Genomic DNA, 15,156 nt, shown 5'->3' on the forward strand with positions numbered 1-15,156 from the left:
ATTAGATAATAACAGAGAAAAAAAAAACTTTGGGAAAGTATGCTCTCTTCGGGAAATTAAATCAGGTGAGGATTAGCCAAATGAAACACGCTAATGGCTAAATCAAAGACTTGCCACCGAACATCTTAATCAAATTTAACCTAAAAATGTCTTGATTGAAACATGATGTGTTTAAGTTGCTGCGTTTCCCAATCCCAATCGATCGGAATCCACCGTTGAAGGGGAAAAACCTGAATTGATGACCACGTGAGATATAAGAGTACATTTGGCGTATCTTGGCAAGCAAAGCTTGGTGTGGTTTGTTTATTCGAAGCATTTTACTCAGAAGAAGCAAAGAACAATAGCGTAGCGTAGCGTAGCGTAGCTTGTTCTTTTGGGATCTCTGCAATGAAAACACACTCTCTCTTTCTCTATTTCAGTTTCTTGATGATTTTGAGGATTTAAGTTTCCGTTCTCTCTCTTTTTTAACTGCTTGATTCTGTTTGACATTGTATCAGCCCATTTAATAATTGATGTGGGGGTGGATAAGAGCCACATGGAGAGAGGAGATTTTTTTCCCTCCCTCCAAGAGAAATATTTTTTAGACTTCTCTTCGCCTCTTGGACTTTTCTTTCTCTTCTCCCTTAATGACATCCTTCAATGGAATGTAACTCTTGGCCTTTCCTCTAAGAGGTACACCCCTTGGCTGGTCCCCTCTATATAAAGGTTAGGAAAGGGGATTCGTAGAGAGGGGAGGGAGCGCCATCGTGGAGGGCTTTCACGCGCGCCGCCATCTCGCTGGAAACCTTGTATGCCGCTCTCCCTCACTCCTCTCTCGCGACCACGTTGTTAGAGAGAGGCTTTCTTCGGCTGGGTTTGTTCGCCGCCGTCACCACAGGGTGCACACCTGGGTCACCTCGTCGCCTCTCCTCTCGCCGACTGCCCTTTTTCCTTCCTCCTCGTGCTGCTTCACGACTGACTCTGCCTCTACCTCTGCCTCCACATATCGTAGACGAGAACTACCCCGCCGTTCTCCCCCATTCCAGCATGCTCTCTCTCACACACGCCGGCAGCCCATACGCCTTCTCCCTCCTCGCGCCCACAGACGACCGACATTGCCTCCAGCGGCTGACGCCGCTCGCAGCTGGTCAACCCCGCCCTCTTTTGGTAGACCGCCTCCAACAGCCGATGTCGCTCGCAACTGGTTGATGCCCGCAGTCGGGTGGCACGTCTTCAGCTATCCTCTAGATCATCATCGTTACCATATGCCCCTCAGATCCAGCCGACTGTACATACCCAATGACGATCTAGCATTCACTCCCTTGATATAGTCTATCTCTAACTTTTGAGCCACTATTTTGTTCCGCCCTTCAAACCGTTATTGTATTCCGGCCTTCGAGCTGTTGTTGTATTCCGGCCTACAGGCTGTTGTCAGATTCTGACGATCCAGACAGCATCCAGCTATGTGCCAATAGATCCCTGTCGCATTCGGCTCCATGTCGTCAGGTCCGACTCTATGCCATCATATCTGACTTCTCCAGCTCACATTCATCTATTCTTTTGGACCACCACGACTCAATAAGCGTCGCGACCAGCTCACCAATCCATCCGAGGGCCCCCTCTAGGTCAGGGTATGTCACTGTACTCATTCTTTAGTCATTTCATTATTCTATCATTAGTTTGTTCCTTATATTTCCGTGGGATTTACTTCGAGCATCGGGATGTCAGGGACCAGGGAATCCCGTGTCATTCCTGTAGGTAGCATTGATCAAAGATCTTCTGACGACTGGATCAACATAGAAGACAACTCATCACACTCCCCATCTGGCTCATGGTGATTTGGTCTACATTTCAATTACATCATTTTGAGAGTTCCGTCTGCTCAAATTCCCAAAAGGATCAATAAATAACAACAACATCAAGCTTATTACACATGGCTCTTTGTTGTTTTGGAGCCTTAAATTTTATTCCGAGCTCATAGATTGCAATTTTATAGAAGTTTTTTTGATAATAGTATTGTCAATTCTAAGATATGGGACTAAAGAGAACTGTATTTTTTTATATAAAACAACCATAGAAAATTAATGATGAGAAAAATTCATAATAATACGTTGTAACTGAGCTTCGAACTCTATATCACTGATTGTTTCGCTTGTAGAATTACTAATAAATATTTGAATTATTTTTAGTGTGAATAGAAAAAATGATATTAACGTAAATTCATTTTAGGCTTCACCAAAATTAATTAGTAAAGAATGAGATTATATATATATATATATATATATATATATATATATATATATATATATATATATATATCACTTAGACGTCCCTCACTTCCATGCTGATGATTGTGTCAAATATAAGAAAGCATGAATAAAATCTGTACAGCTTTAAATTCTCTTTTGTGTATGCAGAAAGATAAGTTAGCAATGTAATATGTAAAATAATAAATGCAACAACATCAAATAAATTCACCGCACAAGAGGAGTTTAGTAAGGTAAGAAAACAGCATTTATAATATGATTTCTTGATAGACTAGCTCTTAAGTCGAGATAGGAGGAAGTAAAGATGCAAAATTAATCTTGACATTTAGCATTAACGAAACTATGAATGCGCTGATTACTGATTATAGCATCTCCATTCCTGAATAATCCTATTCTTTCTGAGTTTGCATTGCAGGCTCATACCAACACGACTCAAAGGAATCCATCTGTGCTATTACACGATGTTAATAATGTAATGAGCATACTAGATTGGAGGGGTATGCATGTTGGGTTCTATTTTTGAAATCAAGTCTTGCATACATTTACTAGCATGGTACTTTGACTGTGGTATTTATGTAGCTTCTCAAATATTCCTCTTTTACTTCCATACTTGATCATATTGCTTTGTAAACTAATTGTGTAAGTTAAGATGTTTCCATAATATATTAATTTATATGTTTGAGCATCAAACATTCATAATAATAAGGGAAAATCAAAGCCTTCTATCAATTAATTTGGTCTACATTATTTCTTATATTAAGAAAGTTCATTGCCCAATGCCCATACATATGCATGAGATTCAAAAAACCCAAGTTCCCTTGCAAACATTAGCATACAATTTGAAACTTGGATGAATCTTAAATATAATCTCATGCAGACTCACTAAAGCCACAAGATGGAGGCAGAGACATAATCAAGTGAGGTTAGTTTCCTTTTTTTTCACCTTTGATAAAATCTATTTAAGTTGATTCACTAAAATAATTAGGTTGGGATCTCTCATTTTTCACTATATTGTTCACAGTTGACTTAACTAATCTAATAGAAAGAATATATACAGATATATGCGAACAAAATATAAAAGAGCACAAAATATGTGTCTACCAACCCTGCAAGATAGTCCAAGCCCATATGTATCTGAAGCAAAGGGGGGCAGGTGATAGATCTGTGACTACATTGATACCTCTCGAACAAGGAGGCCGGGCAGTTATACTACCACTCCAAGATCCCAATATTGTCATCAAATAGGCAAGATATAATGTGGTGCGTATGGTACATACTGGTCGGTACAGAACATTCGGTCCAATATAGATTAAATTCTTCTAAGAAATGATACTAAGAACATATCATTCAACTAATAGTGAACTAAAAGTTAATAAAATATTCAGTGTCAATGTAGGCCAGAGTATCATATTTAACCACACAGCAAATACTTTGCATAAACATAATGTGCAAATTTCTGAGGAACATGAATAGTTAACAATAAGATAAGCATGAAGGATGCTACAATAATGATTACCTGATTGACAAGGTCAACAGCTACAACTGAACCATACTTTTTATTTAAATCTAAGAAGTGCCTTTCAGCCACACGAGACTGTCAAATAGAAAGAAGAGGATAATGAGAGAAACTTTTAAGGAGCCTATTTTAGAAAGGAGAGAGTATCAATGAATTATTACCGCCTCATCAGGCCTAACAATATCAAATTTAGGTTTATATGTCAGGTCAACAATTTGCTCCCATAGAAATGGCATTGATCCACGAATCTGCAAGCATTAATTTGATAAATCCTCTTTCAAAAAGACTTTCTATAAACTAAACCCTTAATATGTCATTTTTCTTAAATGTTTCAACTACCAATAAAATAGACACTGGATGAGAAATAAGGATATGGAGCAACCAGATGCTAAAATCAATTTGCTTAAACAAAGAACATTGTATTACTGATTAAACAGGCAGAAAGTCAACTATTTTGGTAGATACTTAACCTACATATTGTCTGCTTAATTATTCTATCAAATATCAGAGAGAGAAATTCACCTCTATTTAGCAATTGTATGTCTAATCAAATGGATTGCCTTCTTGCTTCTATGCAATGCTTAGAATACACAAGTAGTTCAGCAAAGAAACAGATCTAGAAGAGCAATCAAGGATACCATTGAGCAATCTAAATTCCGGATGATGCTTAGAAGTATCTCAATGTATTATGTAAACAAGTGCATCCATTGAAAGCATAAGACAATTTCTAAACTTTTTTGTACCCAACACCAAGCTGCAACCACACAAACAAACATAGCAAACAAGTTTTGCTAGACATGGGGTAATTTGATTCGATCTAACATTATAACCAAAAGGAAAAGAAGTAGTACTTGGACAAAGGATGCTGTAAATCCATTAGTTTGCAAAATCTGTTCTGATTCAACAAAATTTGCAACATAGCCTTCTGAGTCAGCTCCTCTTCTCCACATCCGAGTACCTTAAAGCAAAATACAGGTACGATAGTACAATAATTTCTTACAAAAGAAGAGACTAAAATTGAAATGAGCGAGGCACATCATGTTATGATTTGAACTTGGGTTTCCTTCCACTTGGCAGTGTTATAATTCAAATAAATAATCCAAAACTGAAGCAAATAACAGTGAGTTTTTCTAATGAACCAAAACCTGCTCTCCTTGTGCATCGACGTGCAATTAAGGTAACATCAATGATTTGTGAACCAATGGCTGCTTGAAAACTTTGGAAGCCTGATATACGGTTAAGGCTATTGCAATAACTCAATAAGTTACTCGAAACTTGCAAAACGGGACTAAAAACAAACGAGCAAAAGACAATATCAGGATACTTCCTTGGATGATTGGTAGCATATACGAATCCAACTGCATAAAGAAATGCAACATATTAACATATGAGATAAGCTAATGCTAATTCATTCAAGCAGTTTTTGAGAATCACATCTCACTTTGTTATCAATAAGTGCTTCCAACATATAGCTATTCCAAAGAAATCTAGGTTCTGCCTGCAAGATAGCTTAGATTAAAGTGATAAGACAAGTAACAAATTGTCGTAATTAACACAATTTTGACAATTCAATTTTCATACTGTATCTATGTAAAACAAGCAGATATATCCTTATTTTTTTAATGGTTAAGTGAAAGATCATACGAGTTCTCAACTATCTAAATTGATATAGGCTACTATAACACATGTCAACTTGTTGAGTACAGTTATGATATAGCAAAATAAAAATGCAATTCAAATGACTATTTAATTGTTATATCCTTATTTTTAAAATAAAAAATAAACTAAATGAAAGAGTACTGAAAGAGTAAAGCACATCTAAATTTATCACATGTTTTGTGTGAAAGCATGCCAAGTGTCAGCATTATAGGGTGCCAAAACATACCATTTTGAATGGGGATTGACATGGAACAACCTTGGCAATGTGACAGCAGAGCTTCTATTAGGCCTAATAGAAGTTCAAAATGACTAATTGAACAAGTCAATTTTCTTGATTGTTTAGGTCAATGATGGTCCCTTGCCAACCCAATCACCTTTTTGCTAATTTTTTTTTTGTCTCGTGCTTTAGAATACCATGAAGATCAGCATGGATGAAACAAATTCCGCCAATTGCACGACACATAGAACCATAGTTGTCAAACTTAGTTGAGCCCGATGTTGATGAGTTGGGTCAAAGAAATATATCAGCTATATGGAAGACAAATTTTGAAAAATCAAAGATATGATCAAAAGGAAGTATTCCCTAAACCTACAAAGCAGTGTTGTAAATGGCGGTAGGTGGTGGCAATGCTGACCGCCTACCATCTAGGCGGTTGAATTTTTTTAACTTATTTTTATACATAATTAAATAATATATTAACTAAAGAATAAAAAATAAATATAGGATCATTTAAAAAAAAACTATAAAATATATTAACTAAAAAATAAAAAAGTTAATCTAAATATTTTTTTTAATATATATATATATATATATAAGATAATTTTATTGGACTTTAATTATGTCTACTTAAATTAGCCCAATCATGATTAAAATTATTAATATAAAATTTTGATTAAATCCTAGTTAAAAAAAAACTATTCTATTCGACCATCTTTGATTTTTCGGCGTCAGACACGTCGTCGGACGTGACGTGTCGAGATGCGTCGTCTAAACCCGGTGACGAGTCCAGACCTGGGGCCGACGATGAGTCTGAACCCATCGTGTGTGCCCAAACGCATCACCTGAGCTTGGCAACGCGTCTGGAGGCGTCGCCCAAGCTCTACTAGGAAACGCTTTACCGTCACCTAAACACAATGCGGTGCGGTTCAAGGCGGTGCGGTTGAGGTTCGCCTCCCACCTAGGTGGCCGCCTCAACCACCATTTAGAACAATACTACAAAGCAAGTGAGTAGGATTTTTTTTTTCGTTATTACCAACTTCTCATTGAATTGAGATCTAGGCCTAAATTTGTGTGATATGGAGGAGATCAATCTAGAAACAAGTATGTCGCAAATGAATAAGAGACCTTGTTAGCATGCCTCAACCTAGGTATTTCTCTTCTTCATCTCACAAGCCCTCTTCTTCTTGTCAACAACACCAATTAAAGAAAAAGACACTGGAAAATATCTTTGAACTAGGCATTGCTTTATCTTGTACCTAGCAACATTACCTTTTTTATCCTCAATGACAACACTTCTTTTTTCAGGCATGGGCACGCATGCCGCATGTGTTTCTGAGGTGACAGACGCAATATGAAGTTGGCACTATGAGGTTGATTTTATACAAGCAAGCAACATCTAATACTAGTAAATCAATGGATGACAGAACGAGATCAAAGCTTTAAAGAATGACTAGGCAAAACCAAGTACAGGCACACTCAAAAGGCCAGTGTGATGCCAACACATCTTGTTTATGTCAAGGATCACCACCTTGATTTTGAATGAGAATTACAAACTTGTATTGCTTGTCTATGTCATCCTACATACAACTCATATCAGGAAATAGGTGTTCAAAAAATTCACTCATTTAAGAGAGAGAGACCTAATTTGAAACTCTAACTTAGATTATTTTAGGTTGTGCGTTAAAATCTAAAATTTTTGTGAGTTTCTTCCCTCAAAAACAGGATTTTGGGGCTAAAATGAGATGGAATAATTTGAAATTTATTATAGCATAAGTGAAGGGCTAGCCAAGTGTCTTTAATGGAACATTTTTTGTAAGCGTTAAAACATTATATGAGGTAGAGTGCAGATAGTCTAAATTGCCTGTCAAAGATGCAATAATTGAGATCATTTTTCTCATTTCTTGATGATAAGGCACATACATGGGGATAACAAAATCAAATCTAATGGTTGTTCTAGGAACATAAATACAACATAAAGGCATCAAAAACCCCTAAATAAATATCAGACTTCCAACAATGAAACATTGTCTTAATCTAAACCCTTCCAAATTACTCTCAATCTATTAAAAGGTACAAGAACATTTTGAATGAAAACTAAGTAAACCCAAATCAACAAATTTCTCATACATGTCAGGAGTAAAAAATTTGTACCTGTCTCCAAAGAGGTACCATCTTCGAGTCATTTCCCAACTCATGTAACTTCTGCAAGCTGCCAAACAAATAATTATTATGGGCATTAGAAAACAGTAGAACAAAGACATTTGTAATTTAAGCCACAAATGCCCAAAAAGGGTGAAATTAGTATACTGAATATATTTGTCAGACTAATTATGAGATGCAGCGTAAGAGGCATTGCTCAAAATGGACCATAACATAAATCAGGTATTTGTTGGGGAGAATGTTAAGTTAGTAGTGATCATTATGAAGTAATATAAAGCAAGACTAGCCTAGACATGAGAAAACTCACTATCAAGTTGAAGAATTTGTAGTTGTAATTGAGAGAACAATAAATCAGTGGTGCTCATCCAATTAGAATAGCATTTAATACTTTCGATCAACTCTTAAAAAATGTAGATCCGCTACATTAACGGCCCCCTAGTGCCGGCCCCACGGATATGGAGGGAGGTACATGCAGATACACAGGTGTCAGGCGCATGGTGGGATAAACCCCAAGTTGTCAGTTCCTGAGAATCGACCTTAGCCATTACGCCAAAGATATCATGCGCCCACCATCTGTGTTACGCCCTGGGGGCATTCGATCAACTCTTAAAACTTTATAACAACATTAATCTATTTTAGAAAGCACAGGTGCTTCTTGAAGGGATTTTTGGGTTCAAGCATTAAGTCCACATGACAGAGGAATATGATAAGGGGTCACTAACTAAAGCTGATTTCAAAATTACATACAAGTCATACAACCATTTATGACTTTGACCTTGTGGAAGAAAATTGCCATGTTAGTTATATGCATAATGGTCAACTAGTTGAACTGTCAGAAAATTAGGGTTGAGACAAAAAAGTGAGAGTTGCACCATTGGTCTTCTTGGTCACCTAGGAGACTAGCATAAGATTACCTCCCTTCAGGCATGATTAAGGTAATTTGACATTAAAAATTGACTGATGCATTATGAGACCATTTCCAAGAGAGCAGTGCCTGGTGATAATAGTCATTATTTCTTTATGGCATCATAAGTACAAGGAATTAAAGAATATATCGGAGGCTGACTTATTTTAAACTCCTCAGTCTCTTGCTATAATTACCACCTGAACAAAAGAGCACATACTTGGCATCAAATCATTGATCAGTAGACATAGTATATTCAACAGCCAACAAATTTCAACACATGTAAATCAATGACAAAAGAGAAAGAATCTGAAGAATCAAATCAAGAAAACTTTCTACCTTGTTAAACAAAAATTAATGAACCCGACATCACAGACTATAGATACTACAGGTTAAATTTTACATGTTACACACATCTCACAAAGATTCCAACTAGTACACACATTAAATCAATAAATTAGTTCATCGGGTAAAAAGAAAATGTGGCTAAGAACACATGTTTAGTATAAGTACAAAATTATAGCATATTAACCTGAAAGAAAAATGACTTCAATTTTAATTTTATATATCTAGCTCATAAGGGAAGAACTCTGGAAAAGATAAATTCAAAAAGAAACATATTTACCATAGAGTTAGATTGACGTCGTAGGAGAAGTACAGGCCTGGCGTACTTTGTGCAGCCTCTAGAAGAACGGAAAACTCAGATTCCATCTTTTTCTGTCAATATATATTTTAACCACAAGTTATTATTTATGAACAGATATTATCAATGAACCAAAAACATATATTTTAACCACATAAGTTACAATTACTGAATAAATGTTACCAGTGAACCAAAAATTTAAACAAAACCCTTCCAACCTGCTCAGACGAAGAATTTTTCAGAGAATTATTGCATGGAAGAATCTGCATGCCTGAGACCTTGTAAATTGGATGCCCTAGGTAAGATCCAACACATTCACGCTCTGTTACAACCAACAAATATGATCCTGCAGCATGAGTATATTAGTTAGTAAGAATATCATACTAGTCGAAGCTAGAAAGTACAACAAGAAGAGATAAATCAGAAGTGGCATTTAACTATTGGTTCTTTGTCCTCCACTAAACTTAATATGACTATATCAATAGTGATGTTTATATTTAAAAAAATATTTGAATTATGTTAAATTAAGCTTCCGTCTCTAATCAAGTCAAGTCAAAATATAGAATCAATTAGTCATCTTCAAATATATACATACCAATTACAATGCATTGTCTCCAATTTTACCATCAAATTACACCTAATGATCTTGAATAGTATTTTTTTTCCCCTAATAACTCCACTAATCAATCTTAACATTAACATCTTTACTAACTAACTTCTTGTATATGTTCTTTCCTAACTGTCAAAATAGATGGTTATACCACAAAACACAAAATATTTCTTTTTGCATATTGTTGAATAATACATAGGGCATCTAAAATTGCTACTAGTAGAAATCTTCTCTTTGACCATATTAATTATTCTCACTTATTTTTTTGTTCTCAAAAGCTACAAGGTATGGTTAAAATAATATAATGCATTTAATTTGGCTATAAATAGTATGAAAAAATATCTAAAAGAAAGCATTATGTGAAAATAGCAGAGTTCAACTTAAGCATAGAGCCTAACTAAGCATTATATATATATATAAGTGAGGAACAACACAAAACCTACAAACCATATAATCAACAGCAAAACCATCTACCAGATAGTGGATAGAATGTCAACTCAGTCAGAGATTGGATCAACACCTCATCTTTCATGACTTGAAGGAAAGAAAACGATTCCTACCATTAACATGGGAAGAAATTGATGAATTCCCATGAGTGTTCCTTGTCAACGACTGTCAAGTTGTTGAAGCAACTTGATAAAGTATCAGCTGAAGGCTAACAGATTCAATCACACACTTCCATCAAATTGCGTATACATTATAAAATTCATAAAGCCAGGATAAATCTTCCACATATGAAATTGTTTGTGTCCAACAACAAAAATAATGTTCTTCATTGAGACAATTACCAGCTTTTCCACCCTCTCTACAAGTTACAAGCTATGCTAACCCTAGTTACCAAAAAGGATCTCATTAGAAACAGTGACAATGTTGAATATGGTAGCAACATCTATCAGATATGGGCATAGATGTAATGGAAGCACAGAATATTATGTTATATTGGCCTTACAACCTGCCTTAATCCATGCTAAAAAGGATCACATTAGAAACAGTGATAATGCTGAATATGGTAGCAACAGCTATCACATATGGAGGTAGATATTTAGGCAGCAAAGAATATTATGCTTGCATTGGCCTTACAATCTGTCCTTATGCCTGATTCTCCTTCAACATATGCCCACATTCGTTGCACTTTGCCATCTCCATGGAGTGTCTATGTCCTATAGGGTCATCATTGATCTTCTGCAGCACTGACTCCTCTACTCCCAAAACTTGCCTATAGAGCATCAAATATGTTTTCTTCCAGTTCACCATCTCCATTTTCTCCCTGTTGTCTTTGCCTCTGCCTGGATCTCCTTTGATTCAGACCACACCTCACCAGCCTTGCATCATCCTCTTGTAGCCCTCTTTGACAGCTTTCTCTGATATTTGCCACTTCATTGGTTGCACTCACTGCTTTCTGTGTTCCTTTGCATTTGTGTCTGCTCTAGACAATCAAATATCCTCCTCTTGCATCTAGTCATCTCAGTTTTCTTCAACACCAACCTTTCAAATTGACACCTGCACTGTCATCCACAATAATCTGCTACAGATGTAGAAAGGATGTAGCTCCTGTGCATTCGACAATGGTTTCTTATTCTCCATTGTAATATCCATGCCACCTAAAGCCAACATCACCCTTGATTGTTCCTTTGTTTTGATTTCTTTGGTATTCAAATTTGGATGGATATGCTAATGAAAAGAAAAGAAAACACTGCTTCCTCTCCTTCATGCAGCCGCAGCCTACTATCCTCTTCTCATCCTATCGACCTTGCACTGGTCACCTCTTCTTCCTAAAAAAGAGCTTTACCTCCCTCAATTCTCACTAACTTTTGTTCCCTCAAGCACTGTTGATACCTCTTTTATTTGTCATCATTTGCTCTTGTTTCCTTCACATTTTGCCTCCTCCAGATGAATTCTCTAGAGTTGAGTGCCTCTCCAATGTCTGATTCAATTCCTTCCATATCAGCGCCATCTAGATCCAGATCTGAATCCTTTCATCATCTGACCCCCCAACTTCCAATGCCTATTTGAATTCAGAACATACTCATCAGCTCCAAGACCCAATTCTATCATCTCCAGCCAGATGACGAGAGAAGTGTTGGCTGCTTTATTTTCTTTGTTAAAGCAATGTTATGTCTTCATATTCGGTCGTTCCAAGAGATCGCCATCCCTCTCCATTGAATTTCTTCCTCAAGCACAAGATTCTTCTCCAATGATCTATCCACCACATTGTTATTTGTTCATCTTCTCTTTCATTCTCTCATTGTTATCCTCTTAGCTGACCCTTAGGAAACCTCATTGAGTGATTTCCTTCAACTCCTTCATTTGACTATTCTATGTTGTCAACATCGCCGTAAGGAGAAGCTCACTCAAGATATATCTCCTAGATTTTGGGCTCATCTATTGTGTTCTTATTTTCATCATTGGCATATCTTAGTCAATTTTTATGAGACCTTTATAGTTTATATAACAAGGTGGACATATATAGTATGGGGAGTGATTAAGTATTATAAAGTATTGCGGATTTAGTCCCAGAATGAATGTTTCAGGTTTAGAGTTTATATCGAGTCCAATATATACTGTGTAATAGATGTCTCTCATTACTAGCATACAATATTTCTTTCCCATTAATAAGAGCCAAATAGAATCCCAAGAACCAAATACAACGTTCCACTATCAATAGATGTCTTTCATCACTAGCATACAATATTTCTTTCCCATTTAACAAGAACCAAATAAAAGGCTCCACTATCATAAGTTCACCCATGTTATGCAGATAGGCCTGTGACCATAAGATTTCAAACCTTTGTGACACTTGAACCTGCAGTTACTGGTCAACGAAATGATCATTACATTTCTTCACCAATCATTCTTGAAGTAAACACTAAAACTGGATCTCACCATTCTTTTGAAATGGGTTCAATGGTCAACAATACAATACAAATAATACCTAACAACAATATGTTAGGGACAACATACACATACCTACTAAAAGCTTAAGCATTCCAATCACGCCAAAAACAGGGCGAACACTTGGAGACTGTGTTGTGCACTTTGGAAGTTGAGCTGTACATCGAAACAGATAAAATTAGGTGAAAAATTTTCTTTATAGCTTCAAGGTAGTAATTATGTAGAACTAGAAGTCAAAATTTCTTTAAGCAAGTTGATTAACAAGGTAAATAAATTACTTCATGAATGTAATGGTGTTCAACTAGCAACCTGATTACTGAAAGAAAACTACCACTGCAAAGAGATATCCCTAGCCAGCAGTTGGTTAACATGATTGAATTAATGAGACTTGAAATCGGGTTCAACATTCTACTGTCCCAACTATTTAGAAGCATATATACATAGATCTCACACACCACTGAACTCCAACAATCAGGTTTTTTATGTCCTTTCATATTAAGTCAAGGACAATTTTGTTTATTCTATAATCTACCACCCACAACTTTAATTCTAGCAATTCAACTAATAAAAAAAAACAGAAAGTAGAAATAATAGATTAGACAAAAATAGGAAGTCCTTAATCCATATATTTGTTATTTAAGAAACTATGCTTGATTATAAAAATAAGCCAGCAGCACAACGACAAAATATACGAGGGGAAACAGACCTATTAAGCTGCTTGATCCATCAGTGCGACTGATCGACAAATAAGAATCAGAAGAGACATCAATTGGCTCAAGGATATACTTGTCGGTGAATTGCCATAACCTCAACCGTGTGTAAAGCATCTTTCCATGATCACCCTTATCATTGTCATCCATCACTGTACAATCAAGAATTAGAAAATTTGAATATTTTCTACCTCTAAAAAACACCCGCATATGAGTTTATTAAGATACAAAACATGGCAAGGTCTGAAAAAGGAAGGTTTGTATCAACCGCATAAACCAATTGTAATTAAATCATCCAATGAAGAAAATAATAACAAAAAAAGAAATGATAGTTTGCAATTGGTTAAGTATCTATATCTAATTGAAAATGAGAAGAATAATCAGAGGAAACTACAATTCTAAAATTTATATAGATACAGTGCAAACATGATTGCGAGCAAGCATGCCCTCCAGATATTGCTGCTTGTTAGGTCTAAAGCGCATATCTCAAAAGAATGAAGATTAGAACAATGAACACATCAAAATTCAAGGAGAAAGAACATTGTAAAAAGACTAGAGGTCAATTCTTTTATGAAGATTGGTCTCAAAAAAGATGGAAGCAAAACCATTACTGAAAGTATCAAACCTAAGTTTTTGCATGCACATAAGCTCACCTAACCAGTTCATGAGTTTAGATTCAAGAACGGGAGTGCTGAATATAGCAGTTGAACAAACATTTAGGTTAGATCCAAAATTTGAGGGCTATACATATCAAGACACTGAACAAATCATATATATAATAAAGACAACAGGAACGAGAGATAAGAGATCAAACAATAAAATCAATAATTGCGTAAAAATAGATGAGATCCATGGAGAATGCTATTGTTTTGTGGAATAGACAATATTACCTAAGGAGCGACGGACCAGAAATTATTATTTTTTTCTTTCAGATACGACGACGTGAATTCAAAATCGAAGAATCAGCCATTATGACATCAGGCGCGATGCGAGAGATAAGGGATCAACCATCAAATTTGCTAATCGTATTAAAAAAATCATCGAGAGTGCTATGTTTGATGGGAAACAAAGAAGGAATTTCCAAATTCAAAGACTAGGAAGAGTTCAATTTACCCTAAAAATATCAAGCAGTCGATTTTTCTTGTCCGAAAAATCCTAGATTCTTACGTCGTGAAATCAAAATTGAAGAATTCAGATAAGATCACAATAACAGTGTAAACAAAAACTTAACTAAGCGGAGAAGGAAGAGTATTGGGTCTTGCGTTACCTGCAAAGCGACGAAAAGAGGGGGGGATAAAGCGGAGGCGCCGAGGGGCGGGAGAGAGGAGGAGAGGGCAGGAGAGGAGTGAATGGGAGAGCAGCGACGAGGAGGAAGAGAGGCAAGAAATAGGGGTGGGGAAGGCGGAGGAGGGAGCAATCTGCGGTCGCGGGCTTCGCGGTGGGGACGGCCAGCGAGCGCCGATGCAGAGCATGCGCTGCGCACAACGCCACAACGGTATCCGGTCTCCCTTTCTCCCAGTTGGTATCGCCACGTTTATTCGAGGTGATTCGATGTTAGAGTAAATTTCATTTTACCCACTAAAGTTTACTTAATTT

At 36.4% G+C, this 15,156-nt stretch overlaps 1 protein-coding gene across 1 annotated transcript; it reads right to left on the reverse strand.

Moving 5' to 3' along the window:
- Positions 1-966: 966 nt before the first annotated feature.
- LOC121972796 (phosphoinositide phosphatase SAC7-like) lies at positions 967-15,095 on the reverse strand. The gene is made up of 15 exons (XM_042524426.1): positions 14,828-15,095; positions 13,557-13,712; positions 12,926-13,006; positions 9,567-9,694; positions 9,331-9,422; positions 7,793-7,850; positions 5,204-5,260; positions 5,087-5,120; positions 4,908-4,988; positions 4,614-4,720; positions 3,924-4,010; positions 3,763-3,840; positions 2,302-2,323; positions 1,839-1,857; positions 967-1,180 (listed from the first exon to the last, which is right to left on the reverse strand). The coding sequence occupies exons 1-15, from the start codon at positions 15,030-15,032 to the stop codon at positions 967-969; spliced, it is 1,419 nt and encodes a 472-aa protein (XP_042380360.1). The 5' UTR covers positions 15,033-15,095.
- Positions 15,096-15,156: the final 61 nt, after the last annotated feature.

The sequence above is a fragment of the Zingiber officinale genome, chromosome 4A (assembly GCF_018446385.1).
Source record: "Zingiber officinale cultivar Zhangliang chromosome 4A, Zo_v1.1, whole genome shotgun sequence".
Lineage (NCBI taxonomy): Eukaryota > Viridiplantae > Streptophyta > Magnoliopsida > Zingiberales > Zingiberaceae > Zingiber > Zingiber officinale.